Source organism: Prunus avium, chromosome 8, assembly GCF_965620075.1.
Source record: "Prunus avium chromosome 8, drPruAviu1.hap1.1, whole genome shotgun sequence".
In the NCBI taxonomy this organism is placed as follows: Eukaryota; Viridiplantae; Streptophyta; class Magnoliopsida; order Rosales; family Rosaceae; genus Prunus; species Prunus avium.
The window spans coordinates 30,440,415-30,468,400 of NC_142291.1; the positions used below are offsets into that span (position 1 = coordinate 30,440,415).

At 37.3% G+C, this 27,986-nt stretch overlaps 3 protein-coding genes and 1 pseudogene across 6 annotated transcripts; 2 read left to right on the top strand and 2 right to left on the bottom strand.

Moving 5' to 3' along the window:
• Positions 1-11,735: 11,735 nt before the first annotated feature.
• Positions 11,736-13,492, bottom strand: LOC148292525 (uncharacterized; annotated as a pseudogene). The gene is made up of 2 exons (XR_015826189.1): positions 12,659-13,492; positions 11,736-12,551 (listed from the first exon to the last, which is right to left on the bottom strand). The product of XR_015826189.1 is annotated as an uncharacterized LOC148292525 (transcript).
• A 5,561-nt stretch (positions 13,493-19,053) lies between these two features.
• Positions 19,054-19,809, bottom strand: LOC110772525 (F-box/FBD/LRR-repeat protein At5g22700-like). Its single transcript, XM_021976960.2, has one exon. The coding sequence runs from the start codon at positions 19,807-19,809 to the stop codon at positions 19,054-19,056; it is 756 nt and encodes a 251-aa protein (XP_021832652.2).
• Positions 19,810-20,693: 884 nt separating this feature from the next.
• On the top strand, positions 20,694-21,968 carry LOC110772524 (F-box protein At5g03100-like). Its single transcript, XM_021976959.2, has 2 exons — positions 20,694-21,680; positions 21,768-21,968. Exons 1-2 carry the CDS (start codon positions 20,694-20,696, stop codon positions 21,966-21,968), a joined length of 1,188 nt encoding a protein of 395 aa, XP_021832651.2.
• A 2,569-nt stretch (positions 21,969-24,537) lies between these two features.
• On the top strand, positions 24,538-27,912 carry LOC110772558 (rRNA biogenesis protein rrp36). 3 transcript variants are annotated; one of them, XR_015826217.1, is made up of 11 exons: positions 24,545-24,713; positions 25,052-25,167; positions 25,275-25,405; positions 25,507-25,573; positions 26,019-26,071; positions 26,225-26,279; positions 26,367-26,441; positions 26,595-26,712; positions 26,954-27,000; positions 27,101-27,292; positions 27,547-27,912. XR_015826217.1 is itself a non-coding variant. In XM_021976996.2 (10 exons), exons 2-10 carry the CDS (start codon positions 25,087-25,089, stop codon positions 27,209-27,211), a joined length of 738 nt encoding a protein of 245 aa, XP_021832688.2. In that variant the 5' UTR covers positions 24,538-24,690; positions 25,052-25,086; the 3' UTR covers positions 27,212-27,441. The 3 variants fall into 3 exon arrangements, 2 of the variants coding, with proteins under 2 accessions (XP_021832688.2, XP_021832687.2); XM_021976996.2 differs by lacking the exon at positions 27,547-27,912 and having other exon boundaries at positions 24,538-24,690; positions 27,101-27,441; XM_021976995.2 differs by lacking the exon at positions 27,547-27,912 and having other exon boundaries at positions 27,101-27,441.
• The last annotated feature ends 74 nt before the right edge of the window (positions 27,913-27,986 follow it).

Here is a 27,986-nt window from a genome sequence, read left to right on the forward strand (position 1 = left end):
GTTGAATTTCTTAAGCACACGGTCTATGTATGCTCTTTGTGATAGCTGTTCGGTTCATTTTTACACATGATTTTTCATGTTATTCACCCACTATTTTGAGTTAGTTCTTGACATTTTATAACTTTTTACTTCCTTTTTGTGTTTTCTTAGATTTTACCTTGGTTGGAATGAAAATGAGCTAAAAGTGCATTATTGGTTATAAACTTTGTTTTTGTTCATTTTCGTAGGTCAACTTCTTGGCCTGGGATCAACATGCTCTGGTACTCGGATGAGGTCATGATCTTCATGAGACTTGTTCCAATGGATGTTAACTACAACATATCCAAATTTGAGCTCCATTGGACAAGTATTGCCTATCCAACCAATCCAGCATGTTACCACAGCTCTGGAAATCCGGAATTGGCCAGCTTTTACCTCCTTTGTGTCATCTTGATTCTTCTTGTTACCATAACTCTTGGTAACAAGAAATTACCTTTGTAAATGAGATATTTTCTGAAGCATTTGGCATCTTTGTGAAGTCAAGACTTCATCATGGCAAAGGGGACAAGGGCAAAGGCTTTAAGGAAAGTATGAGTTTTATATTATATTTGTGAGCTGGAAATTGATGGGCAATGGAAAGTTAATTGCAATCTGAAGTGGGAGAGGTTTTGAACGTGGGTAGCCTATGTTGTGAATTAAAGACTAACTCACTGCCCTTTTAAGATCTTGTTGTTGATGGACTTTAGACAAAGAACTCAATGATGGATGAGTCTTACACACACACACAGAAATTAACCAAGCACAAATGACACAAATGTTTATAGAGGTTCAGCAAATTGCCTACATCCTCTTTGGTGATCACCTTGAGAAATTTCACTAATAAAGATAGTTTACAACTTTGGTTTACAAAGGAAACCCCCTTAGAACACTACCCTCACAATCTGTTTCTCTCACACCCTTGCTCAACACCTTGATACACTTAGAGAACTCTCTTGTTCTCACACTTGGCTTTTCTGAAACTCTCACAGAAAAACTACAACTTCTGCTCCAGCCACTTACTAATTATCCAACTTGTTTTCTCCTCTTGTGTTATCTTACTTCACCCCATTTCCTACACAAGCCAATAGACAAGAGATAAGATATCAGCTTGTCCTCCACGTTCTTCCCTTTAGTCACCACTTAGACTAAATGTCATATCAAGTAGGTAAATAGAATCCAACTCAGCCACCTCCCACTTACACCAGAAAATGGAGAGTGATATCTTTGAAATAAGATAACCAACTAGCCATGAGTGCTCTCCCAACTTATCCAGCACGTAGTCAACATTCATTTAACTCAGAAGTGACCCACAAAGCTTCTGAAATCATGTGGAAAGCGATAGCCATCGAAAACACAGTTGAAAACACATAAGGAAACGTCACAGCACGACTGGAGCGACCGGTCGTCAGGAATGGGCGACCGGTCGCCAGAAGTTTTCCCTACAGACTTCCAATCTGCTTCTCAGCGACCGGTCGCAAATGTCTGGCGACCGGTCGCTCGTGCTTCATGCGACCGGTCGCAAAGAACTGGCGACCGGTCGCTCCTTGGTTTAGCTCCAGACCTCGAATCTGCCAGAAACCGACCGGTCGCAACTTCCCAGCGACCGGTCGCTTTTAGGCAGTTTCAAATACTCCCTTTGAGCGCCAAAACCTTTGTATCCTTTAGGTGAGCCATTTTTTCCAACAGCCTATCCATTTTATCATTCTACACATTGAGAGCAGATTTTGGAGAGCTTGGAGCTAGGAGAAAGCCAAGGTGCAGCCAAGCAAAGTGGAGAAGAAAGCTTCCACCATTGATGACCTTGAAGCTTTCATCATTTTCTCAAAATCTGTAAACTCTTTCTAATTTTATTTTGAGTTTGTATTTGGAATAAGTATGAGCAACTAAACTCCAAAGCTAGGGCTTAGGTTGAAGCCCTAAACATGATTACCTTATTGTTTCGATACTTGAGTGTATGAATTTCTAGATATTGTTGATGAATTCCAATTCACCAAATTAATCTATCCTTGATGTGTGTTTTTCCTTGGTTGGCCATCTTTGAAAGCATGCTTCTTGAGATTGTTGGGATTATGTGTATCTTCATGTTATCCTAAGCAATAAATGGATGAAGTAAGAATCATCCATGTGATTTGGTTTCTTGAATACCTAATGTAAACACCATGCTATTAGGATTCTTGTGATGTTCATATTCTCTTTGAACTTAATGGGTTCTGCTTGTAATTGAATCGAAGTACGAACCATACCTAGGTTCGGTTATGGGGAGGGCACATGTATTGTAGCACGAACCATGCACTTTACGTATATTAGAGAGAATCAATGCGTCTTGAGCCACGACCCATGGTCTTGATTGCGAACATCTTCATCAACAAGTTTAGAGTTCATCACTTGAGTATCCATGAACATAGGTAGAATTGTTTAGGGTGGATTCCGAAACCCTAGTGTTTGTTACTTGGTACTTTCACATTTTGATAATTCATCTCTGCCATTCTCATTTAAATTCAAAGTCCATTTACTTTCATGCAATAGAATTAGGTCACTTGAACCAAACCAAACCCCCCCCCCCCCCCCAATGTGTGTGTGAGTTGTGTGTTTGTTCATAGGTGATAAAAGGGTGATAAAAAGTGCTGTTTGTGTTTTTCTTTAGTTTTCTTGTGTTGTTTTATTTCTTTTACACTTCTTTACTCATTTCTAGTTTCCCTCTTTCATTTGTGCATTTGTGGTGTGTTAATTAAGTGTTCTCTTTGTACTCAAATTAGAACTTATAGGAAGCCGACAAGTTCTTCGTGGGATCGACCCCGTACTTACATAATCTATACATTAATAGATTCTTGCACTTGCGGGTATTTTTAATTGGTTGTTTGCACATTAATTTGTGTCCTTTTAGGAATGCAACAATTTTTGGCGCCGTTGCCGGGGAACTGGCACGGCTGCTTATCTGTTTTGTTTGAGTATGTTTAGAGTACTTAGTTTTATTTTTGTTTATTGATTGTTGTTTCGTTTTATCTTGATTTGTTTTTGTTTCTTCTTCTTACAGGAACATCCAAGGAGTCACCTCCACCATCACCAATGGCAGCCGCAACTAAAATTGTGGAACTTACTATGCAAGAATACTCCAATAAATTTGGGATGGAGGAAGCAAATGCTTTTGGCTCATTTCAGAATGAGTTGACTATGAATGAATATTTCCAACAAACATACAATCCGGAGTGGAGAAATCATTCGAACTTCTGGTGGACCGACAATCCAAATTTTCAACAAGGGTCATATCAACCATATCAAGGCCAACATAATACTTGTCCACCTTATAGTCAACCCCAATATTATAATCCACCACCACTTAGTCAATCTCACCAACCACCTCAAGGACCAACTTTGGAAGAAATTGTTGCTTCAATGGTTAGAAACACAGATAATTTCATCATGCAGAGGAATGACACCCACATGCAGAGGAATGATACCCACATGCAAAAAATGAATAAGGCCATTGCCAATCTAGAAAATCAAGTGGGGCAAATTGCTACAGCTTTGAGTCAAAGGGAAGTTGGGATGATGCCTAACCAGACAGTGATACCAACCGGGCATGAGCATGTTCAAGCAGTTACCTTGAGAACTGGTAAGGTAAATGGTGAGGTTGATAATTCTGAAAGTCTAATTAAAATTGATGATGAGATGCAGGTTGAGCAAGTGACTGAGCCTAAGGAAAAGGATGAAATCAACATGAAGGAAAATAAACAAGCTGCTTCTCCATCCGAATGGATCCCAAAGCATGAACTTGCGAGAAGGGCAAGAAAGGAAAAGGTATGTCGTGAACCTACTGATGAAGATATCTCACGTGCTCCTTTTCCTCACAGGTTGATGGGTTCTAAAAAAATTCAACATGCCAAGGACATATTGGAAACTTGTAGGAAGGTGCAAGTCAACATTCCCCTCTTGGAGGATCTTTGTACCAACAAGAAGAACTTCAAAGATGATGAAACAGTTGTACTAACGGAAGAGGTTTCTGTTGTTTTGCAAAGGAAGCTCCCTCCCAAATTGAAAGATCCAGGAAGTTTTACAATTCCTTGCATTATTGGAGATAAATTGTTTGAAAAAGCTTTACTTGATCTAGGTGCTTCAATTAATCTAATGCCTTATTCTGCTTTTGAAGTACTAGAGGAAGACAAGCTGAACATCCATGTTCCAAGTACCAACCATATGTTCAATGTCATTCCTTCTACTCAAGTGAGAAGGCCACCCGATCCTAAATATGTGCCTCCTCCATCTAATCCACGTATTGAAGAGCGCTTAAAATTGCTTTTGAAATCTGCTCATGCGCATAAAAAGAAAAGAATACGAAATGGGTTGATTAGATGGCAAAGAGATTTGAAGAAACTTCATGTTCGGCACAAAGAGGCGATTGAGCCAAAACCCCCCAAGTGACCATGGTATGTTGGAAGTCCGGCAAAAGACTTTAAACTTAGCGCTTCTTGGGAGGCAACCCAAGGTGAAGAGAAGAAGTTTGTTGTCATCCTAATCGCTTCAAAGTGGAGTGTCTCTTGACTCAAACTTTCTTTTATTTTATTTTATTTTTTTTGAGTTAGGGTTACATTTTTCCAACCAAGGTAATTAAGATTTTCTTGTTGTTTCTCTTTGTTTTTCTTACTCTTTCTTTCTTTTATTTGTTTGTGTTTCTATTTTGTTGTTAAGTTTGGGAAGTGTTTTCAATTCATTAATCCACAATCAGGAATTGGGCATGAATGCTTATTCTATTTCATAACATGTGATTACATACACAAACGTGAAAATGCGTACATATAATTCCTAATAACATGTTCTTTGTTGCATTCTGCGCCACCTGAGGCTTCTGCTAATTGCCTCTATCTGTTCTTGCTTGTAGGATCTGCAGCAGCTCTACATGATCTTCGTTCCTTTTTTGCAGCATCTCTACATGCTGGTTGGCACTGTAGAGCCGCTTCTGCAGGTCCGCCACCAGAGCTTTCAGGGCCGCCACCTCCTCACTCAGTGCCCCGCACTCTCGTGTTCTCGCCAGTAGGCGCATGCCCAAATTTGTGGCCGAGACCGCGTTGAGCACGGTTAGATTGTGGGACTCGTCCACTGCCATCTGGTCAGACCTCTGCGCCACATGCAGATGATCTACAACTGTAAGTCTGCTGACAGTCATGCCCTCCGGCAATACTGCCCTACGCGGCACCACCTCAGAGAAGTTTGAGGCTGAGCCATGGTGGTATGAGGAGTTTGGGAAGATAGGGTTTGGAGGAGCCCGTATCTGGGCATTTGGTGGTGCCAGCGACAACTCAAGGTTAAGGTCATCAACAAGCATATCTGGGGATGCCATTGATTTTTCTGTCTGGGCTTTTTGATGGTTTTTCTTGAGTTTGCAGGTTGAAATGCAGGATGCTCCTTCTTTCAACCGAGAAGTGGTTTAAATAGCCATATGCTCATAAGGGAGCCGACACCACTTTGCATTTCCTGCGCAATTTGCGGTTGCGTCCGGTTAAAAGGGGAAGCATTTCTACTTTCGCTTTGCTTTCTTTTCCTCCCTGTTTTCTGGTGCATTATGTTTTGATTTCTTTTCAGTTTGTCGTTTTTGTTTTATTTCAGTTGGGGAAGTGTGATTTGTGTCTTTTTCGTTTGTCGCATTCATTTTATTCCGGTTTGGGGAAGTGCGTTTTGTTTTTCTTCTTTGTCTTTTGCAACTTTCTTTTCTTTTATTTCCGGAAACGAGAAATTTAAAATTTAAAAAAACAAACAAACAAACAAACAAAAACAAAAACAAATACACGGAAAGGGCAAAGACAACCAGGCACACCACTAATACATTAGAAATTATTCTTTCACAGTGCTCGGTGTCTCGGCCATTGGACCTTTGAGTTTAGCCCTATGGCTATCCTCTTCCGGGGCTTCACGCACAGCCTCTTGGGGCTCATCACTCGAGCTCCCAAAGATCGCACTCTTAGCTTGAGCGTACCTACTCTCGCGATCTGTTTTCTTGCGTTTACCCGGTTGGTCCAGGTCCTCCAGCTGCTTTCTCATGTCATGGGCGTAAACACTTACCATCTTTGAGAGATTTTTGTTCTCTTCCCGCAACGCCTCCAGTTGGTGTCGATTCACCTCCACTATCCTTGCCCTTTCCCTTTTTAAGCTTTTAATAATACTCTGGCATTCTTCCACCATACTTCGCTCCGCCGCCAGCTGACCTCTTAGCACCTCCACCTCATGGGACTTCGCAATTAGGCGATGACCCACACTTGCGACTGTTGCCGAGCTTTGCACGCTTAGTGCCAGAGCATCGCTCACGACCCGGTTGTCATCCCTTGATCCCAGCACCCGTATATCCTTGGGAGTTACTAGATTTCTAGCAACTCCAAGGGCAACATCGTTGTCCAGCAGTATCGAGTCATTCACTGTCACGTGCCCCCGTGCAGAGGCAAAGTAGGGCATCCACACTGGTGCCACTGCTTGGCCCCGAGTCTGAGTCGGTGGAGCTAGGTTGAGATCCAACGAGAATGGATAGGAAGAGGCCATTTGAACTTTCTTTTCTTTTGTCTTTCTTTTCTCTTTTGGGTGTTTCTGAGTCTGTGTGTTCTTCCCCAACTCTTTCTCTTCTTCTTTTATAGAGTTAGTTTTTACGTAACCCTAGCCACTGCGCTTCTGCGTTTTGCGCAGCCCTTACGGCCTATCCCCTTAGGTCACCTCACCTGGTCCCCAACCCCTTTAATTACAGTTCCGCCTTTCAGCGCTTTTGAGAAACGAAAGTCGTCACGCCTTCCTATGAAGCCAATAATTCTGGCTTGGGACCGTGAGAGAGACCTCTGCTTGTCGACACGTCTCTCACTTTGTATCCCGTGACTCACAGGTGCCGAGACTTCAGGGCCCACTTTTTCTATTTTACTGAGTCCTCACTCTTTGTGCTTCTGACTTGGTTTCTTTGTTTTATTTACTTTCTTCGCTTTTGGGCTTTCGTTTGGGTTGGGCTTTCATTTGGTTTGTGCGTTTCATTGGGTTGGATTTCTGCATGTGTAAGACTGTTGTTAGGGCTTACTGTTTTATTTGTTTCTGTTTGGTTTCGTTTTTGTTGTTGTTTTTGCAACCGTGTTGTAGTTGTTTTTCGTGTTTGTTCTTGTATTTACTTGCTTTATTCCCTTTAATTCTTGTTATAACGTTGTTGATGCCTGAATTCTTTAACATTGAGGACAATGTTTGTTTCTAAGTTTGGGAAGGGATAGCAAGTCTTTTTCGTTTCACTTAAATTCTTACTTTCTTTTATTTTGTTTTCTTTTCTGTTTTGAGTCTTTTTTGTTCTTAAGTCACTTTCCGGACATATATGATGAGATTGTGATGAATGTTTAAATGACTTGATTGAAAATGCTTTAAAAAAAAAAAATTTGTTATTCACTAAATGGCATCGTTCTAGCATGATATGTTTGAAACCCTCTACGCACTTGCCATTTGTTTCATAATTCTCTAGTTGAGGGACTTGCATGATCCAAAGAATTGTATCAAGCATGAATTAGACTTGTATAACCATATAATGTGAGCTTTGAGCCTTGTGCTTCAATTCATGAGTGTTATACACATATTCTTACTTTTCTTGTCATCTGAGTTGTTGTTTGATCTCATTATTCATTGATTTGGTTGAGCGCTTAAAAGTTACTCATTCTTGTGCAATTTGATTACATGACATTTGAGAAATGATATTAAGGCCCTCTTTGGACCGTTTGTGCCTTTCAAGCTAACCCTATGCATGCTTAAGCATGATTTTTCCATTGTTAACCACCTTGAGCCTATATGTATGCCTTTTCTTTCAAGTAACCAATTATTACTTCTAGCCTTAGCCTGAAAAACAAGAATTTACCTTTCTAAGGAACTCGTGAGCTTTAATTTAGATGTGTTTTTCATGCTAAGTTTGGGAAGGGTTATTACACCAAATCAAAAAAAAAAAAAAAAAAAAAAAAGTACTTCACTCAAAGGGTGAAAGAAAAGAGAAAAGTCGTGGTTAAGTGGCAATGGTTTCAAATTCAATTCCATGTTTCTTGGTTGTTCAAATGGAAGGAAGGAGTGTGAATCGTAATTAGTGGAGGTATAAGGCTTTGTGGTCTAATTGATCACATATAAAAAATAAAAATAAAAAAATAAATGAGTGAAAATCTCAAGCGTGATGTTTCAAAGTCTTTTAGTCAACGATTATATGCTCTTACATTGTGAGTTCCTTGGACTTTGTTGTATCATTATCCTTCATTTCTTACTCACCTTACACCCTTAGCCCCATTACAACCCATGGTAAAGACCTAAATTGATCCTAAATGTCATGTGGTTGTTTTGCACACATTTTTCAGCTTTTAAGTGTTTAGCATCCTTCTTGAGATCATATTCATGCATGTTTTTCATCTTGCTAATTTTGAGTTAAGTCCCTTATGGTTTAACTCTATTCTCATATTTACTATTGAGTGTTGCATTGTAACCCTCTTCCGAGTGATTCATTTGTGAGAGGACAACTTTGGTGAGATTTGAAGTTACATTTGTGCTTGGTATGATTTTTGAAGTTGTGTGAAAACTGAAATTGGAGAATGAGTTTCATTTGGCCATCACACTACTACACTTGAGCATGTTGTGTTCTGAACTTTGCCGCCTTGTGACTAATGTCTAAACTGAGTTTTTCTTGTGAAAACTTTTGAGTCATTTGCATGAGTCGCTCTCTCTTCGGAAAGTGTTCGGAAAGATTTGTTTCGAGTCTTGTTTTAATTTCTGTTTTGCTCGAGGACTAGCAAAAGATAAGTTTGGGAAGTTCGTTCGGTTCATTTTTACACATGATTTTTCATGTTATTCACCCACTATTTTGAGTTAGTTCTTGACATTTTATAACTTTTTACTTCCTTTTTGTGTTTTCTTAGATTTTACCTTGGTTGGAATGAAAATGAGCTAAAAGTGCATTATTGGTTATAAACTTTGTTTTTGTTCATTTTCGTAGGTCAACTTCTTGGCCTGGGATCAACATGCTCTGGTGCTCGGATGAGGTCATGATCTTCATGAGACTTGTTCCAATGGATGTTAACTACAACATATCCAAATTTGAGCTCCATTGGACAAGTATTGCCTATCCAACCAATCCAGCATGTTACCACAGCTCTGGAAATCCGGAATTGGCCAGCTTTTACCTCCTTTGTGTCATCTTGATTCTTCTTGTTACCATAACTCTTGGTAACAAGAAATTACCTTTGTAAATGAGATATTTTCTGAAGCATTTGGCATCTTTGTGAAGTCAAGACTTCATCATGGCAAAGGGGACAAGGGCAAAGGCTTTAAGGAAAGTATGAGTTTTATATTATATTTGTGAGCTGGAAATTGATGGGCAATGGAAAGTTAATTGCAATCTGAAGTGGGAGAGGTTTTGAACGTGGGTAGCCTATCCATTTTATCATTCTACACATTGAGAGCAGATTTTGGAGAGCTTGGAGCTAGGAGAAAGCCAAGGTGCAGCCAAGCAAAGTGGAGAAGAAAGCTTCCACCATTGATGACCTTGAAGCTTTCATCATTTTCTCAAAATCTGTAAACTCTTTCTAATTTTATTTTGAGTTTGTATTTGGAATAAGTATGAGCAACTAAACTCCAAAGCTAGGGCTTAGGTTGAAGCCCTAAACATGATTACCTTATTGTTTTGATACTTGAGTGTATGAATTTCTAGATATTGTTGATGAATTCCAATTCACCAAATTAATCTATCCTTGATGTGTGTTTTTCCTTGGTTGGCCATCTTTGAAAGCATGCTTCTTGAGATTGTTGGGATTATGTGTATCTTCATGTTATCCTAAGCAATAAATGGATGAAGTAAGAATCATCCATGTGATTTGGTTTCTTGAATACCTAATGTAAACACCATGCTATTAGGATTCTTGTGATGTTCATATTCTCTTTGAACTTAATGGGTTCTCCTTGTAATTGAATCGAAGTACGAACCATACCTAGGTTCGGTTATGGGGAGGGCACAAGTATTGTAGCACGAACCATGCACTTTACGTATATTAGAGAGAATCAATGCGTCTTGAGCCACGACCCATGGTCTTGATTGCGAACATCTTCATCAACAAGTTTAGAGTTCATCACTTGAGTATCCATGAACATAGGTAGAATTGTTTAGGGTGGATTCCGAAACCCTAGTGTTTGTTACTTGGTACTTTCACATTTTGATAATTCATCTCTGCCATTCTCATTTAAATTCAAAGTCCATTTACTTTCATGCAATAGAATTAGGTCACTTGAACCAAACCAAACCCCCCCCCCCCCCCCCAATGTGTGTGTGAGTTGTGTGTTTGTTACATTGTGTGTCTTGTTTACTGAATTCTGTTTATTTTCGTAACTGTTTTGGACTTTTGGTCCGCTTTGTGTTCTTGCATTTTCTGTGCTGAATCCAACCGTATAAAGAACGTGAATTTTGGACGTACAGTTGGAAAGTTATAGGCAAAACACTGGACAGAGGTCGAAACTGAAAAACAGAGAAAACGAATCTGCCCAAAAACGACCGGTCTCTTTTACCTGACGACCGGTCGCTTTTCACGTCAAAATTTGAGTTTCGACTCTGCCCAAAAACGACCGGTCGCTTCTGCCTCACGACCGGTCGCTTTAGCACTGTTCATAGGTGATAAAAGGGTGATAAAAAGTGCTGTTTGTGTTTTTCTTTAGTTTTCCTGTGTTGTTTTATTTCTTTTACACTTCTTTACTCATTTCTAGTTTCCCTCTTTCATTTGTGCATTTGTGGTGTGTTAATTAAGTGTTCTCTTTGTACTCAAATTAGAACTTATAGGAAGCCGACAAGTTCTTCGTGGGATCGACCCCGTACTTACATAATCTATACTTCAATAGATTCGTGCACTTGCGGGTATTTTTAATTGGTTGTTTGCACATTAATTTGTGTCCTTTTAGGAATGCAACAATAGCCCCAATAAATTCCTCTGCCTATCCCTCATAATTTCAATGCCAAGGACATATGAAGCTTCACCTAAGTCCTTCATCTCAAAATTGTTAAACAGCATGGATTTTGTATCTCGCAATAAATTCAAATCACTACTAGCCAAGAGTATATCATCAACATATAATACTAAGAAGATAAATTTGGAGCCATTGATTTTAAGATAAATGCATTCATCCAACTTATTTTCAATGAAACCAAAAGCAGTAACTACCTCATCAAATTTAAGATACCATTGCCTTGATGCTTGCTTGAGGCCGTATATGGATTTTTGAAGTTTACACACCATATTCTCCTTCCCCCTTTCAACAAATCCTGGTGGCTGTATCATATAAATAGTTTCAGTTAGGTCTCCATTTAGGAAAGCTGTTTTAACATCCATTTGGTGAAGCTCCAGATTAAAGTGTGCCACTAATGCCATAATAGTCCTTAAAGAATCCTTCGAAGAAACTGGTGAGAAGGTTTCCGTGTAGTCTACTCCCTCTCTTTGTGTAAACCCTTTTGCAACCAGCCGTGCCTTGTGCCTCTCAATATTGCCATTAGAGTCTCTCTTTGTTTTAAATATCCACTTACAACCAATTGGTTTCACAGCTGCATTTGCATCAACAAGTGACCAAACTCGATTCTTTTTCATAGACTGAAGCTCATCCTCCATTGCTTTTCTCCATAGATCAGCATGTTCACTTTCAATTGCTTGCTTGAAATTAGAAGGGTCATCTATATCTCCAATATAGTCAACTTCTTGAAGGTAAATGGCAAAAGGCCCCTTATGTTGTCCAGCTTCAGTGTACCTGCCAAAATACTCACCACCCCTATCGGATCTCACTATTTTAACATGTTTTTCCAATTGTTTTTCAACCTCATTTTTGAAAATTTTAAAACAATCTAAAACTGAAGATTTTTCAGAGATAAAAAATATATAGGAATAACGTGAATAGTCATCTATAAACGTAACAAAATATTGATTTCCACAGATTGTTTTAATTGGAAAAGGGCCACAAACATCTGTATGAATAATTTCTAGAAGTTGTTGACTACGTGTGGAACCTAACTTTCTTTTATTTGTCAGTTTTCCCTTTATGCAATCAACACAAGTTTGGAAATCATCAAAATCAAGTTTTGGTAGAATGTTTTCCTTCATTAAACGTTCTAATCTTGCCTTTGAGATATGCCCTAATCTTCTATGCCAAAGCATAGAAGAGTTCTCATTGATAAGCATTCTTTTATTAGAACATTCAATATTCAAACATTCATAAAAATAAGAACATTCAAATTGCCACAAATCATTGTTCAAAAATGCTCTTCCAAGTAAAACATCAAATTTATTTTTCTCAAACATCCTTACACTATCATTATCAATAATGAAAGCATAACCAGACGCGACTAATTTATTTGCTGAAATTAAATTCCTTCTCATAGAAGGTACATAAAGAACATTTTTCAGTTCTAAAACAAAACTTGAAAACAAATGCAACTTGATAGTCCCTATAGACTCAACAGCAACTTTCTTCCCATTTCCAACAAAAACTTTGAATTCATCCTTATTTGGTGCTCTCCTGTTTGTTAATCCCTGCAAAGTATTGGTGATATGCACAGAAGAACCAGTGTCAAACCACCAAGAATTCATAGGGACAGCAACAAGATTAGACTCAATGCACACAAAAACATTTGAAATACCTTTCTTAATCAGCCACCTTTTGTATTTGTCACAGTCCTTCTTCATGTGGCCAGACTTTTTGCAAAAATAGCATTTGAAAATTTCAGTTTTGTTGACTTAACATTTTGAGACCCTTTAGGTGGTGGTTGGGCAGTTTTGGCAGAAGCATTTGAAGACTTAAAAGCATGAAAGGGCTTACCAGAACCTGATGCACCATTTTTCTTACCATGAGTCGAATGCACAAGGTTGACAACTTCCATTTTCTCACGTTTCAGCCTATCCTCCTCTTGTACACACATGGAGATCAACTCATTAAGATCCCAATTTTCCTTTTGCGTGTTGTAAGAAACTTTCAGCTGTCCAAACTTTTGTGGTAGTGAATTAAGAGCTACATGCACGAGGAAAGGGTCAGAGATGGTTACTTCCAAACCCTTGAGCTTATTGGCAATGTCAATGAGTTTCATAATGTACTCCCTGACACTACTTTCACCATCATATCTCATAGTGTTGAGGGCATTCATCAAACTTCCTGTCTCAGCCTTCTTTGACTCCTTGAATTTCTCCCCAACAGCCTCTAGGAAAGCCTTTGCCTTATCATTGCTCGGAATATCACCTCTCACTGTTTCTGTCATAGCCCTTTTCATAATGAGAAGAGACATCCTATTAGCCTTATGCCATTTTTCATGTTGCCTTCTCTGTGCATCACTGCTTTCATTTGTAAGAGCTGCAGGTTCATCCTCTCGTAGAGCTAAATCCTAGTCCATGAGCCAAGAACAATCTCCACATCTTGCTTCCATTTCTTGTAGTTACTTCCAGTCAATGTCTCAATTGAAGAGAAATTGAAAGAGGGATTCACAACTGATGAAGCAGCCAAAACATATTATGTTAATTTACACTATCAAGAACAAAAAGATGAACTTTAGTTTTGTTCTTTAAATCCCTGAGAAACTTTATGCATTATTATATTTTTTCCTTTGGGCAAAAACATAGTATGCAACGAAAATTTTCTTTATTGTACCACCAATACATAGAATACAAGGTCAATAAATAATCCCTACACCTTTAGGTAGAAGAAACCATTCACAACCAAGCACTCTAAAATTGTTATTATAAATAAACCCAATCCTAGACATGTATTTATAAAAAAACCCACACACTATTTAAACATATAAACACACCCAAAATCAACCCCAAAGTCAACAATTGTATATTTTTTGGGTGTGTTTATAAATGAGCTTTGAGTGTGTGTAATGATGGGTTTTGGGTGTGTTTATAAAGTGTTTTGGGTGTTGGGTTTTTTTATAATTTCAGCCCCTATTTTGGGTGTTTTAGTTAAACTCCCTTTAATTTACCCGTTATAACTTAGAAGATTACAAATTATGGTCTATATATTTCAAATGAACTTTGAATTAAGATAGATTATTTAAACTATCCACTTTGGTGAACATCAAATATCTCCTTAAAACTAGGCCAATTTCTTGATTACCATACTAACAGTATGTACAGTAAAACCAAACTTTTATGTTCATGTATGATGAAAACAAAAAAAAAAAAAAAAACATGAATTTATTGTAAAAGAATCACACACAAAAGTGTATACATCTGATTGATTGAGTACGTGTAATGTTTTATTTTTTACCTTGTTTGCTTCTTCCTTAACCTTTGATGTTAGCGCAGCAAGAAGCAAGGTAGGAGTGGAATAGATCTCACCAACATAATCAATCAAAAAAACCCATATGCCCAGATTGAATGGAGATGAGAAGAAAAAGAAACAAAAAAAAACAAAAACAAAAACAAAACCTGTACTTTTGGTCTTTTATCAAAATCCTTTAACCAAAATAATAATGATAATTCCAAACAAACACACGATTGCAAATTTCTTTATTCAACAATTTAGTGAGCGAATTCTAAGCATATAGCAGAAGCTCTGATACCACATGTAAGCACATATATGAATACATTTAATCCAAATAGCATATATGCAAAGAACTACACTCATCATGTGAATTGAACCATAAGAACTAAGAGTACAAGAATTGAGTCTTACCTGATGAAGCCATTGATCACAGCAGACAAGGAAGGCTTCTACTCTCAGCAGCCTTGACTAGTTTTGACTAGTGCTTTAGGATTCAGTCAAGTATATGGGCTCAGTGATCACTAAAGACTCTTGGACTTGTCATGGTAAAATATGTGCAGTATAATCCATCTACGCCCAAGTGGGAGAATGTAAGATAATTTGATCTACGCCCAAGTGGGAGAATGTAAGATAATTTGGGCTTTGATTGATTATATACAAGGCACAATTTTTACTATGATTAAGCCTAAGAGGGAGCCCTGATTAGTTGACTAATAGAGTATCCTAATAAGGAGGGCAATCAAGCCCGAATAAGGTGTGTCTATTGGTATTAATTAAATAAGATACTGAAAGGAGCAATCACATTCCTTGATAGGGGGGATCTGATTTGTATTGTATTCTTATATAAGGAGGTCCCTGCTCTCACAGCAAAATGCGTTCTAAAAATACCTAGTCCTATTTACTAGTTAGAGCATTCGGTGCTGCTGAGAGTAGAAGCCTTCCTTATAGTAATCTATTTTATTATAGTTTTATGAATAGTAGTGTACATTCTAATTATGTTGAAAAATATTTTGATAATCTATTTATTGTTTGTTTTATGAAAAACATTTTTTTTTTAAATGAACCTATTTGTTTCTCTAAATAATGTACCTATTTTTTTTCTCTAAATTATGTACCCTTTTTTCTCTGAATAAAGTACCTATTATTTGTTTTATGAAAAATAATTTTTTTAAAGGAACCTATTTTCTCTCTCCAAATAATGTACCTTTTTTTTTTCCTCTAATAATATACCTAGTAAAACAATGTACGTATTTTTTTAAATGAAGCTATTTTTCCTCTCCAAATAATGTACCTATACACATTTATAGGTATATTGTAAAATAATTTACCTATGGGTAAATAATGTAACTATATTTCTATAAATTATTGTGTACCTATTTTTAATTTATGAAAAATGTACGAAAATTTCAATTATAAAGTAACTGACTTAGTTTTTTTAAATTTTTTTGGTAAATAATATACCTATATTTTATTCAAATAATATATTTATATTTTATACGTGTATATTTATATTTATATTTTTATAGGTACATTATTGGATATGTAATTGTAGATTTTTTTTTGGTTTGCAATTTAAGGGGGCGGTATGTGAGAGGGAATGACAACCAAAAGAAATGGGGTGATTGATATGCTATTAATAGGGAGTGTTAATTACAATTATGACAATTAATGAAATACTTGAAATAAATTATAAATAAAAAATGAAGTTTGGTGGCAACGATGTAAAAACATAGGAATACTATGACCTCTTATATCTTACTGGTCATTTAAATTTGAAATTGGGTTTTACGCATAGATTTATAGAGTGATGGGTATATGTTTAGGAAATAGAAAATGTAGAGATCTATATTAGACAAGTCTTCAAATGAACGGAACATCATGCGAAGCCGGAATTTGTCTAAGTGCTCATATTTCTCATGAATTTCCCAACACCTGTCCACAAAATTGATGAACTTTGCATGTGGCTTGTCCGCCTCCTCTTCGAAATCTAGTACTGGGACTGAAGACCACAGCCCTGCCCATTGCTTGCAAAGAGAGCTCATGCGGATGGCTTGTTTTGTGGGAAGGAATTGGAGGATATGGTGGATAACAAGGACGGGTAAATGAGGTATTATGGCGGTGGCCATGGAGTTTTGCTTTCCCTTCAAATTATTCTTGTTTGTGTTTGGGTGATTTGGGATTTTTCTGGTAGCCATAATCGATTTCTTGTAGGGATTGTTAACCTAAGTTTCTTATGGCTTTATATACATGGGTGATCATATATAGCCTCTCATCAATCAGGGAATTAATTAATTATAACAATTCTAGAATCACTAGGAATCCTTCTAAGGTAAGAAAGGGTGTATTCAATTGAGATTTTAAAAGACTATTTGGGGATAAAAAAGTCTAGTGGATTTAAACAGAACATAATGACTTAGAGATTTTCTATTTAAACCTCATACTTCTCTTAGTTCACCCCAATACTTAAATTATTAAGCTGTAAGTTTTATTATTGTGTAAAAAGACAAAAAAAGTCATCCAACTTAATACTTAACCCTATACACACACCCCACAACTCTTCAAAAAGACACAAAACCAGGGAAGCCACACAGGTGGTCAGCTACAAAGCTGAGTATGAATGGTACAGTACAAGTTGATCCATCTTTACCCACGTAAAAATAGAAAGCACATGTGTTCAAATTTCATCACCATAAACTAATAATATTATTAATATTGATGCAGTACATCTTTTGGTACAGTACATTGAGTCTGAAAAGGTCCTGCACACTTCTGATATTTTTCAAAATCATGATTCATCCCTTTTGTCCCATTGCTATAATTAACGTCTAGTGATCCAGCAAACCCAAAACCACCATAGCTCCTATATTCTTGATCACTTGCATGTTTATGCACTTGAAAATAGACAATGAATAAAACTCTAAAATATCATCAAAAAATTAATTTAATACTTACTATTTCTCATGCCCATAACATATTTCCTCCTCTAAAGATAGCTTGTGGGGTTTAAATAAAAAATCTATTTTTTTTCTTATTTTTTCAGCTTGTGGTGTATTTAAGGGTAGTTTGGGAAGATAGTGGGGTTTACTTAGAAATTGTGAAAATTTAAATTAAAAGTTAGGGTGAACTTAGAACATGGAGTGAACTAAGAGAAGTGTGGGGTTTAAATAGAAAATCTCAATGACTTACAGGATTTTATTTATGAATTTATATAATAAAGATTTTTTACTTAAGGATTTTTAAGATTTCTATAATAGGATTTGGAGGATATGGTAGATAATGAGGCCGGGTAAGTAATTATAAGGTCTTGTTGAGGCTTTTGTCTCCACAATATTTTTTTTTCCGCAGCCTTGTTTGTGTTTGGCTTGTTGTGGCTGCGTGCTCCCCCCTTGTAAACCATTGTGAATGAATGACGACATTGGAGAGAAGAGATAGAGGAGGTTTTATTTATAAGGCTAGAATCCTTGTAGGAGTACGAAACCTTTTTTTTTTTTTTTTTGAAAAATAATATCGTAGTATGAGTCAGAAATTTTTATCAAATTTGAACTCAAATAATATCTTATAGGATTTACTTCCAAGTTTCCGTTTTATTAATTTATTGTACAAATGACTCTTTCACGACACGTCTGCCTATTTGAAAAAGTCAATGCTTAAACCTCGTACAAAGTTGTTGACAAAACATACCCAAGTCAAACACAACTATCTATTTTTATTTAATTATCCATTTACTATTCCTCGAAATATCAGCAGAATCCCTAGATATTCTCTACAAATTTCCAGAATAAATCTTATCGAAAAGGGTAAGTTTTGGCGCTTTCTTCCTTGGCAATCAATCATTACCTTCTGCTTATTCCTCTTCGCCACTTTCTTCCTTACTTTGGTCTCTTCTCTATTGCTTCTTCCTCTTCTCCAGTTCCTATTTATAGATAGTCGGGTACCAAAATGAAATTAACCCCCATACTTTTTCTTTTTGAAGTGGTAAACCATCTCAAACATAGAAAATTTAGACATTAAATCAATTTAGAAGAGAAGTGTTCTTTGTTTTTCAACAAATGTTTGGTCATGGTATTTGAAGAGTTTCTCCAACAAAGTCGAGATGTCATTGGACTATATGGTCATGTTAATTACTTGGTAAAATGCTTCCCTCCACCACATAGGGGTTGAAATTTCATAAAAACAAAGAAATTACCGAGTTCAACCAAACACAAACTTACTGAGTTTGATACTTCCAATCATATATATATGGGCACACCGCCCGTGCCGACGCCCGAGAGACTAGCTAGACTTGTGGTTGTGTAGAAAATGTTTTGGCAGTTGTATTCTCTTCCTTGAATAATTAGTGTCCAGATTTAGGTCACGATATTGATTCAAAAACACAGACATATGCATCGAAGAACGTTCAATTTGCCAAGTATAAAAGTGTGCGTTTTATGTATGGCATGAGAACATTCATTGCATCATATTTTCTGCCACACAAATTGCAGTCACAAGACACCCTGTGTGAAAACAAAAAGAAAAAGAAAACAAAGAGTGATAAAACCTACAATTGCGTTTCATCTTATATGAAACCAGTCTTCCAAAGAGTGATAAAACTTTTCCTTTTTGAAAAGGGTATATAACAAGGATAAATTAAGAGATTACAATGCGTCCGAAAACGAAACAAGGCCAAATTAAAGACACCAAGAGCATAGGAAATAAATACTGCACCATCAAACCAGAATTTAGCAAAACTAACCAAATGTCTACCATAGACAACCACCAAAACTGAGCCAAATTGCACTATCAAAAGGATTCAAGACTGCAAAACGAAACTTTAACTGTTCCATTCAAGATGGCAAAAGTACACGAAGTTAGTGTCAAGCACTCGATAGAAGGGCACCGTGAAATTAAATTGGAGAAAGCCCGGCGACCAAAGTGCACAGTTTTGAGTGACAAAGTTTTCACAGATGGAAGGCTTATGGGATGAGAAGTGCTGTCATCAGTTATTCTCAAACTCTCCAAATTTAAGGTTGTTACAGATTTTGCATTAAGAATGGTCTTGGATAGGCAATAGTATTTGAATTTAGGTTTTCTTGGAAGACTGATCTCTAACACTTTGACGCTTCTCTCAATTGCAAAGCTCAACCACTTTTCTATGTTTCTACTTTTCCCACGGTATCTCATGCGAAGCCTGAACTTATCTAAGGACTTGTCTTCCTCACGAAATTTCAAACACCCTCTCAAGAATTTAATGAACTTCTTCCGTCGAAGATTTTCGAGCTTTTCGTCGTTATCATAGGGCTCGCCCTCGTCAAAATCTAATACGGGGACCGAAGACCATACACCTTTCCATTGCTTGGAAAATATGCTCACGCTGACGGCAAGTGTAGTGGGAAGGTGTTGGAGGATTTGGTCGATAACAAGGTCCGGAAAGCTAGGTATTGTGATGTCGTCTCGGTCACGATCATGATCATCTTCCCTTGATTCATAGTACTCTAGGGTTTGGAGCTTTTTACTTGTATTTGTGTTTTCTATGGGATTTTTTCTCTTGGTAGCCATGGTAGATTGAGCATGAGTTTTGAATGTTGATGAATATAAGAAAAAGCTATTGTGTTTGTAATGGTAGAAAGGTAGGAGTCTAAGCTCCAACTAGAAGTCTTTAAGTAATAAAAAACCAAACAGGAGAACATATATTAATTAAAATTGTTAACTTATATCAAGAGAGAGAGAGAGAGAGAGAGAGAGAGAGAGAGAGAGAGAGAGAGAGAGAGAGAGAGAGAGAGAGAGAGAAGGTGTGTGTTAACATTACGCAATCAGAGAGAGAAGAGAGCAGAGAAAGAAGAAAATGGAGAAGAGGAAGAAGCAATAGGAGAGAGAAGAGACCTAAGTAAGGAAGAAAGTGGCGAAGAGGAATAAGCAGAAGGTAATGATTGATTGCCAAGGAAGAAAGCGCCAAAACTTACCTTTTTCGATAAGATTTTTCTGGAAATTTGTAGAGAATAGCTTGGGATTCTGCTGATATTTCGAGGAATAGTAAATGGATAATTAAATAAAAATGGATAGTTGTGTTTGACTTGGGTATGTTTTGTCAACAACTTTGTACGAGGTTTAAGCATTGACCTTTTCAAATAGGCAGATGTGTCGTGAAAGAGTCATTTGTATAATAAATTAATAAAACGGAAACTTGGAAGTAAATCCTATAAGATATTATTTGAGTTCAAATTTGATAAAAATTTCTGACTCCTACTACGATATTATTTTTCAAAAAAAAAAAGGTTTCCTACTCCTACAAGGATTCTAGCCTTACAAATAAGACCTCCTCTATCTCTTCTCTCCAATATCGTCATTCATTCACAATGGTTTACAAGGGGGAAGCACGCAGCCACAACAAGCCAAACACAAACACAAGGCTGCGGAAAAAAAATATTGTTGAGACAAAAGCCATGGCCTCAACAAGACCTTATAATTACTTACCCGGCCTCATTATCTACCATATCCTCCAACTCCTTCCCACAAAACTTGCAGCCCAGGCTAGCTTTGTTTCCAAGCAATGGGCAGAGGCGTGGTCCTCGATCCTGGTGTTCGATTTCAAGGAGGGCGATCCATACAATCACGACGGAAAATTCAGGCTCCGAATGAGGTACCAGGGAGATGCGAAAGTCCTAGATGCATGGTTGAGATCTGCAGTTGAGAGAAGCGTGAAAGAGTTAGATATAAGCCTTGGAAACGTACCGACCGTCAAACCCTACTGCTTGCCGCAAACCCTTTTTGATGCAAAGCTTTTAACCACTCTCAGTTTGGAGGGTGTGAGAATAGAGGACAATGCTGATCAGCCTATAAGCTTACCATCTCTAAAATCCATGTCCTTCAAAATGGTGGACTTCGAGGGCATGGCACTTTCCAACCTAATTTCAGGCTGCCCTTGGATCGAGCATTTGTCCTTAAATTTATGTGACCTCGGCTCCTGGACTTGGAAACTCAAAATTTCAAGTTCGAGTCTCAAATCCTTCGAAATTTTCGATTGCTACTCTCGCCACATTGAAGTTGAAGCCAAGAATCTTGAGTCTTTTAAATTTGATTCAGACTTTGAATTGCTTGAGAGCATGGCATTGTTTGATTGCACCAACTTGAAATGCATTAACATCTTCAGTCAGCACCTTCAACACCTTATATTATATGCATTGTGCCAAAACAGTGTCGAGGCAACAATTAACACTCCAAATTTACATTCTTTTGATTTTAGTGGATATTTGATGGCTAACGTTTCCATGGCTCCATTGAAATATTTATCGGATGCAACACTCATTCTTTTGGATCACATCAGAGGGCCCGCCTTCAGCTTGCCATTGAATCATTTTTCTACTTTGAGAGACTATCTTGAACACTTTGATTGCTCCAAAAAATTGAAACTGTACATTCATGATGCTGAGGTATTTATACACATCCAAAAATTTCATTTTAGCAATAAATCTATGCAAATATTTATTAATATTTTTTTTTGGTGTTTAATTGTGTAGGGTGTCATGTTTCCAGAAGATTTTAGAGAGGCCTTCCCTTCACCATTACCAAATCTCAAGCATCTCAACATAGTCATGAATTCTGCAGTAGAGGGGATAAAGTCTGAGTTGATGGAGTCCTTGCATTGGATGGCACCTTCTGTAGAGAACCCATCAATAGAATCCTTAAGTAGAACAAATTCGTCCAGTACAATTACATGAAAATAAATTGTATTATTTTTTTTTTTTAAACACCAAATAAATTGTATTGATTTTTTTTAATACCAAATAAATTGTATTAATTGAAGGTGTATAGTAATTTACAATAAATATAAATAAAATTCTAGTTTCCATCCAATTTGTTGGAAGTCCTGGGTTCAAGATGTAAGACTAAATGTTTTCGTTGTTTCAGTTCAAATCTCATGGAAGTCCTTAGTATGATATGACCCCTCTCAATAGGAAAGGTCTTTTAAAAAAACCAAACAAACTAAAAACCAATTAATACATGTAACCAAATTAAATGCATATTTGGATAACAAATACATTTTGATATAATCATCCATCCTGTGAATCAAATGCATTTTGATAACAAAAAAGGAACCAAATATATATAACCCAATACTAACAGCAGCTAGGTACAAAGGAAAAAAAAAAGGGGGGGTTAGAGTTGATTGTGTGAGCTCTGTTGCATCGATACGGCAGTTTTTGGGGATATGCTCGTATCTGATACCGTATCCGATATGGCAACGATACATATCTGATACGCCACATGGCATATCGTAGACTTTTCTCGCCTGTTGACTTTACGATACGGCTCCGATACTCCATCGATACAGTCATGATACACTCGCGATAAGTCAAGGGGTAAAAGCGAAAATATTTTGAAACTTTGGGGGTGATTTTGAAAGTTATTGAATATTTGGGGTTAAAATGTGAACTTAAAACTTAGAATTAACTACACTTTAGTCCCTGTAGGTTTAGTGTCAGTATCGAAATGGGCCCCAAGGATTCAATTCAATCAATTTCATACCCGACATTTCAAAGTATTACCAATTTACACCCGCCGTTACATTGACCGTTAAAGTCAGACGTTAAATGCTGACGTGGCAGTCGTGGGACCCACCTCATAACCAAACAGCAGTTAGAAAGAGACTAATATAGGACAAATAATATTAAAAAATTCTTTATTTTTAAAGTTATTTAAAATCAATTATTATTTTTTATAAAAAAACATAATTAAAATGACAATAATAATAATATTGATTTTAAAAATATTGTCGGATTGGCAAAATCAATGAAACTATTGTTAAAATCAATAATACATAATATTGATTGTAAATACATGTATTATTGGGTTTGGATTTAGGTAAATACATGTCATTTTAAAAAAAATCAATAATATTGTTAAAATCAATAATAATAATACATAATATTGATTTTAAAAAACCCTATTGTCAAACCTAAATCCAAACCCAGATCTTCACCACTCATCCCTCTTCCTCTTCCTTCTTCTCTCCACCCATCAAACCCTAAATCCAAACCCAGCATCTCCACCACCCATCCTTCTTCTTCCTCCTTCTCTTCCAACATCCCCACCTTCGTTCCTCACCCACCACCCACCACCTTATTCTCCCTCAATCCTCTCCTCCTAGCCCCAACCAATACCAGAGCCCTAGCCAATAGATCTGAGGAGGAGATCTGCGCGTCGTCGGAGACGTATGGCAGATTCGGCATATGAGTTCGCGACGACGTCACTTAGTTTTCAAGGTTGACGATGACCCAACCACCTGGGTTTTCGAGGTCGACAAAGACCTCTCGATTGCCCGGAAATTCGCACCTCCTGATTGCCCCTCCCGATTGCCCATCGCACCTCCCAATCACCCGGAAATTTCTAGCCACTTGCAGATCTGGGTATGGGGCTTGGTGGTGGGAATATGGGTGTATTAGCATAACTGGATCGAACCATATGTAAGAGAGAGAGAGAGAGAGAGAGAGAGAGAGAGAGAGAGAGAGAGAGAGAGAGAGAGAGAGAGAAGAGAGAGAGAGAGAGAGAGAGACTAAGAGGGGAGGAGATATTTCAGAGGAGGAGGGAAAGGGGATGGGGCTAGGGCGGGGCTGCGTGGAGAGTAAATTCCCAGAGCAGAGTTACAACCCCGAGGCATATGAAGAGATGATGGAATTTTTGAGTAAAAACTCGTTGAACGATGGAGACCAATTCTGTGCCAACTTGATGCGTGAATCTTCCAGGCATAACGCTCTGGGTATATTCATTTCATTTTATTAAGTTGTTTTTTTGAAAGATAAGGAGGAGGAAGAAGAAGGGTGGGTGGTGGAGATGCTGGGTTTGGATTTAGGGTTTGATGGGTGGAGAGAAGAAGGAAGAAGGATGGTGGTGGAGATGTTGGGTTTGGATTTAGGGTTTGATGGGTGGAGAGAAGAAGGAAGAAGGAGACGGGTGGGGAGTTTGAAGGGTTTTTTAATTATGTTTTTTTAATTATAAAATAATTGATTTTAATTAACTTTAAAAATAAATAATTTTTTAATATTATTTGTTCCATATTGGTCTCTTTCTAACTACTGTTTGGTTATGAGGTGGGTCCCACGACTGCCACGTCAGCATTTAACGTCTAACTTTAACGGTCAATGTAACAGTGAGTGTAAATTGGTAATACTTGGAAATGTCGGGTATGAAATTGATTGAATTGAAACTTTTGGGCCCATTTCGATACTGACACTAAATCTCTAGGGACTAAAGTGTAGTTAATCCTAAAACTTAGAATAAAGACCCTGCCTCTGTCGAGAGGCTAGCTAGGTCTTTTGGGCGATTCAGACGGCATCCAAAAAAAGAAGAAGGAAGAGAGAGAACCCACCAGCCATCGCCGTCGCATCCATCGCCATCGCCGTCGCACCCATCGCCATCGCCATCTCAGATTCATTTGGTTGGGTGGGTTTCTTACGCAGCTTAAGGTTTTCTTCTTTTTCTTTTAATAAGCTGCTGTGTTGTTAATTAGATAATAGGTATATGGGTAATATTGGGGTGGGGATGGCTGTATATATCCTTTTGTTTCTATGGTATTCTGTTTCATCATCTATTATGCAGAATTTCATAGTGTGTATGCAGAATTTCATCATCTGTTAGACATGCAAAAATAAAAGATTTCATTAACACAGAATTCCAACTGATTCATTTTATGCCCTAATATTCTCATCTGTTTTAGTGTGTCTGATTTTGAATGTTTTTGGATTTAATTGTGTTCTGTATATTGTCTTTCTTGAAATTAATCAGCTTTGATTTCAATTTTTAGGGCAAACCCAATCCTATTTAACTCAGATAATTAAAATGAAGAAACCTCGAAGCACAATCTCCACATCAAGCAAAATAAAGTTCGAAGAACCCAAATCTTCGTCTTCATCCGAAGATGTAAGTAATCAGAAGTAATTTTTTTTTATTGCAATTATAATTCTTATTGTTGTGAAGGGGAATCAATTTTTGCATTTGATTTTCATTCTTTTTTTTATTTATAATAGGAGGAGGAGATAGAGCAGGAGCTCGCAGATGTGACATTTGGAGAACTGCAAAAGGCACGCTCAAACGGGTCACATTTAGTGCACCCAAAGCCCAAAGAAGAGAAGAAGGGTGGCCGGGCGAACAAGAACCGGTAATTTGAGCATACATTAGATTGTTTCCCATTGGTTTTCGTTGGGTTTTTCGTAATGCAATTGAAGAGCTGAATATATGTGTGTATGTTTGCTTTTGAAGGCCAATGGAGGTTAGTTGCAAGAAGCCTGTTACAAGATTTCGAGAGATCATTCAAGGTTCGAAAAAAGTGAGCTTTTGATATAAAGATGTACTGCATTGTGATTTTATGACTTAATTAAGATTCAACCTTATTTGTGGTACACCTTTCTGTTTTCCTATTGGGTTCCAAAGGTCTTCAAGAGAACATATTGATAACTTAAATAGTTTACTATGACAATAATTGACGATTATGGTTTTAAGTATTTGATGTGGATTTTATTCTTAGGATTCATTTCTCCTAGAGAAGTCTTTTTGTATCAAAGTTATGTTAAAGTGAGAAAGTGGATGAGCAAAGTTGTGAGTAGTCAATCTGTGATTAGAGCTAGTTATTTCCATACGTAGGCAATCATCTTATTAAGACAACTAATGGAGTATTGGAGTAAAGTGGAAGGCTTACATGTACTTCGTTTAGTGTAAAGCTTGAACAATTCAATCAGTGTACTTTGGTTGAATTTATTTCTTGCTATGCTCAGGTGGTACGTGACCCACGTTTTGAATCTTTATGTGGAACACTGGATGTTGACGGGTAGGCTTCTCTCTCTCTCGCCCCCCATTTGTGGTGTGTGTATAGATTACTTTATTTGGGCTTCTCTCTTTTTATGAAAGATGAGTTGCTACTTCTGGCTTCAACAAAATTTATGTTACTTAGAAAACAAAAAAGATAACCTGTATTCAACAGGTTCAGGAAGAGATATGACTTTCTATTTGCAAACGAGCTTCCTGCCGAGAGAGAGGTAAAATTTCTTAAATATGTTATATGTCTTCAGTTTCATCTCTACATATTTATTATTTTTCTCTGATTTTTGTGTTGCATATGACAGGAATTGCTGAAGCAAGTGAAGAAATCCAAGGACCCAGAAGTCATTGAAGAACTAAAGAAACGCATATCTTGGATCGTAAGTGCTTGCCTTCAAAAATATATATTTGATAGATTCCCTCATTTATCTTTCCTTGCTATATATTCCTTTTAACTCTATTTTGCTTGAAAGAAAAATTAGAGAAACTGGCTCTGTCACTATTCAGTTTTCTTCATTGTTGTGTCTTTTCAGGATAAACAGCTCAAATCTGAGTCAGCCAAGCGCACTGAAGCTGCAATACTGGCCAAGCACAAGCAAAAAGAGAGAGAAGCAGCAAAGCAAGGGAAACAACCCTTTTTTCTTAAGAAATGTAATACTCTCTTGCTCTCTCTCCATCTGTGTGTGCATGTGCATGTGTGTTTTGTTTTAATGGTCTTATATTTCCGGATAGTACTTGGCAGATGCAAGAAAAAGCAAAATATTTTAGATCTCCCAATTTTAGATTCATTATACGAGGAATTCTAGACCCCTTGACAAGAGAACCCCAAGATCTTATCATCTGATTATTCGAATCCCAATTGTACTTTTTTAACTTTCTTAATTATTTGCAGCTGAGATCCGAAAGAAACGACTTATGGAAAAGTATAAACAACTCAAGGTATAAATTTTCGTTTGTCATGATGTTCAAGATACCTTGTTGGGACTAGTACTTAGTCATCGTGGCTTGGCAACTAACGTAATTTTTAAAAAATGATCAGGGATCTGGCAAGCTTGAAGCCTTCATCGAGAAAAGGCGCAGGAAGAATGCTGCAAAGGACCACAGATACATGCCATACCGTAGGCCTGACAACACTGAGCAACAAATTTAATGACTTCACTTGGTTCTGGAGAAGCAGAGTAAATTTTCTTATTAGCTGAGTGGCATTGGGAGACTACTGGGTAGTGACATGGTGAGTTTGCTTGGAAAGCTGCAAATTTCAGTAAATTTTGAAGAAAAGCACCCAAAAGATAATTTTTTTTACTATTTGGAATTTAGTTGTCAAATTTGGATGTGGGTGGCAGGGTGCCAAAGAGTAATTCAAATGATCTTTTAATTATTCGTAGCTGCTATATTTGCTCACTATTTCATTCCTTAAAATGCAATAGTAAAACAAAATATTAAAAAAAATCAAATAAACTCTCACCCTCTGTCTTCCCCACCCAGCCAACCCCAGAGCTCTGATGAAGGTAGCCTTGCTGCTGCTGGGAGAACTAGTACTAGTGGGCATACAAAGAGTTCTGCCAGAGGCCATTGGAGATACGCTGAAGATTCAAAGTTGAAAGAACTTGTGGCCCAATATGGTCCTCAAAACTTGAACCTAATAGCCGAGCATTATGATGGCAGAGGGACATGCAATAGTGCGGAAACCCAACAACCCATCACCATTTCATCTGCCAAATACAAAAATGAACCACCAAAAGTCAATTGACCTTTTTTTAAAAATCCTGTAAAAGGTCACTTTGACTTAAAATACCACCCTTGTTACAATGTAACTATTCAAAAAAGGTTTTTCATTTTAAACCCAAAAACACATAGTGGGTTTAGCTAAAAGCTAAGATCGGTAACCTCAATTAAAACTAATCCTAATTAAGAATGAATCTAAA

Bases quoted from the DNA above. Each gene is read 5' to 3' on its own strand.
- LOC110772525 (XM_021976960.2), bottom strand. From the start codon at position 19,809: ATGGCTACCAAGAGAAAAAATCCCATAGAAAACACAAATACAAGTAAA.
- LOC110772524 (XM_021976959.2), top strand. From the start codon at position 20,694: ATGGCCTCAACAAGACCTTATAATTACTTACCCGGCCTCATTATCTAC. The intron at 21,681-21,767 runs GTATTTATACAC...TTAATTGTGTAG, and splicing joins TGTACATTCATGATGCTGAG to GGTGTCATGTTTCCAGAAGA.
- LOC110772558 (XM_021976996.2), top strand. From the start codon at position 25,087: ATGAAGAAACCTCGAAGCACAATCTCCACATCAAGCAAAATAAAGTTC. The intron at 25,406-25,506 runs GTAATTTGAGCA...TTGCTTTTGAAG, and splicing joins GGCCGGGCGAACAAGAACCG to GCCAATGGAGGTTAGTTGCA. The intron at 26,280-26,366 runs GTAAAATTTCTT...TGCATATGACAG, and splicing joins AGCTTCCTGCCGAGAGAGAG to GAATTGCTGAAGCAAGTGAA.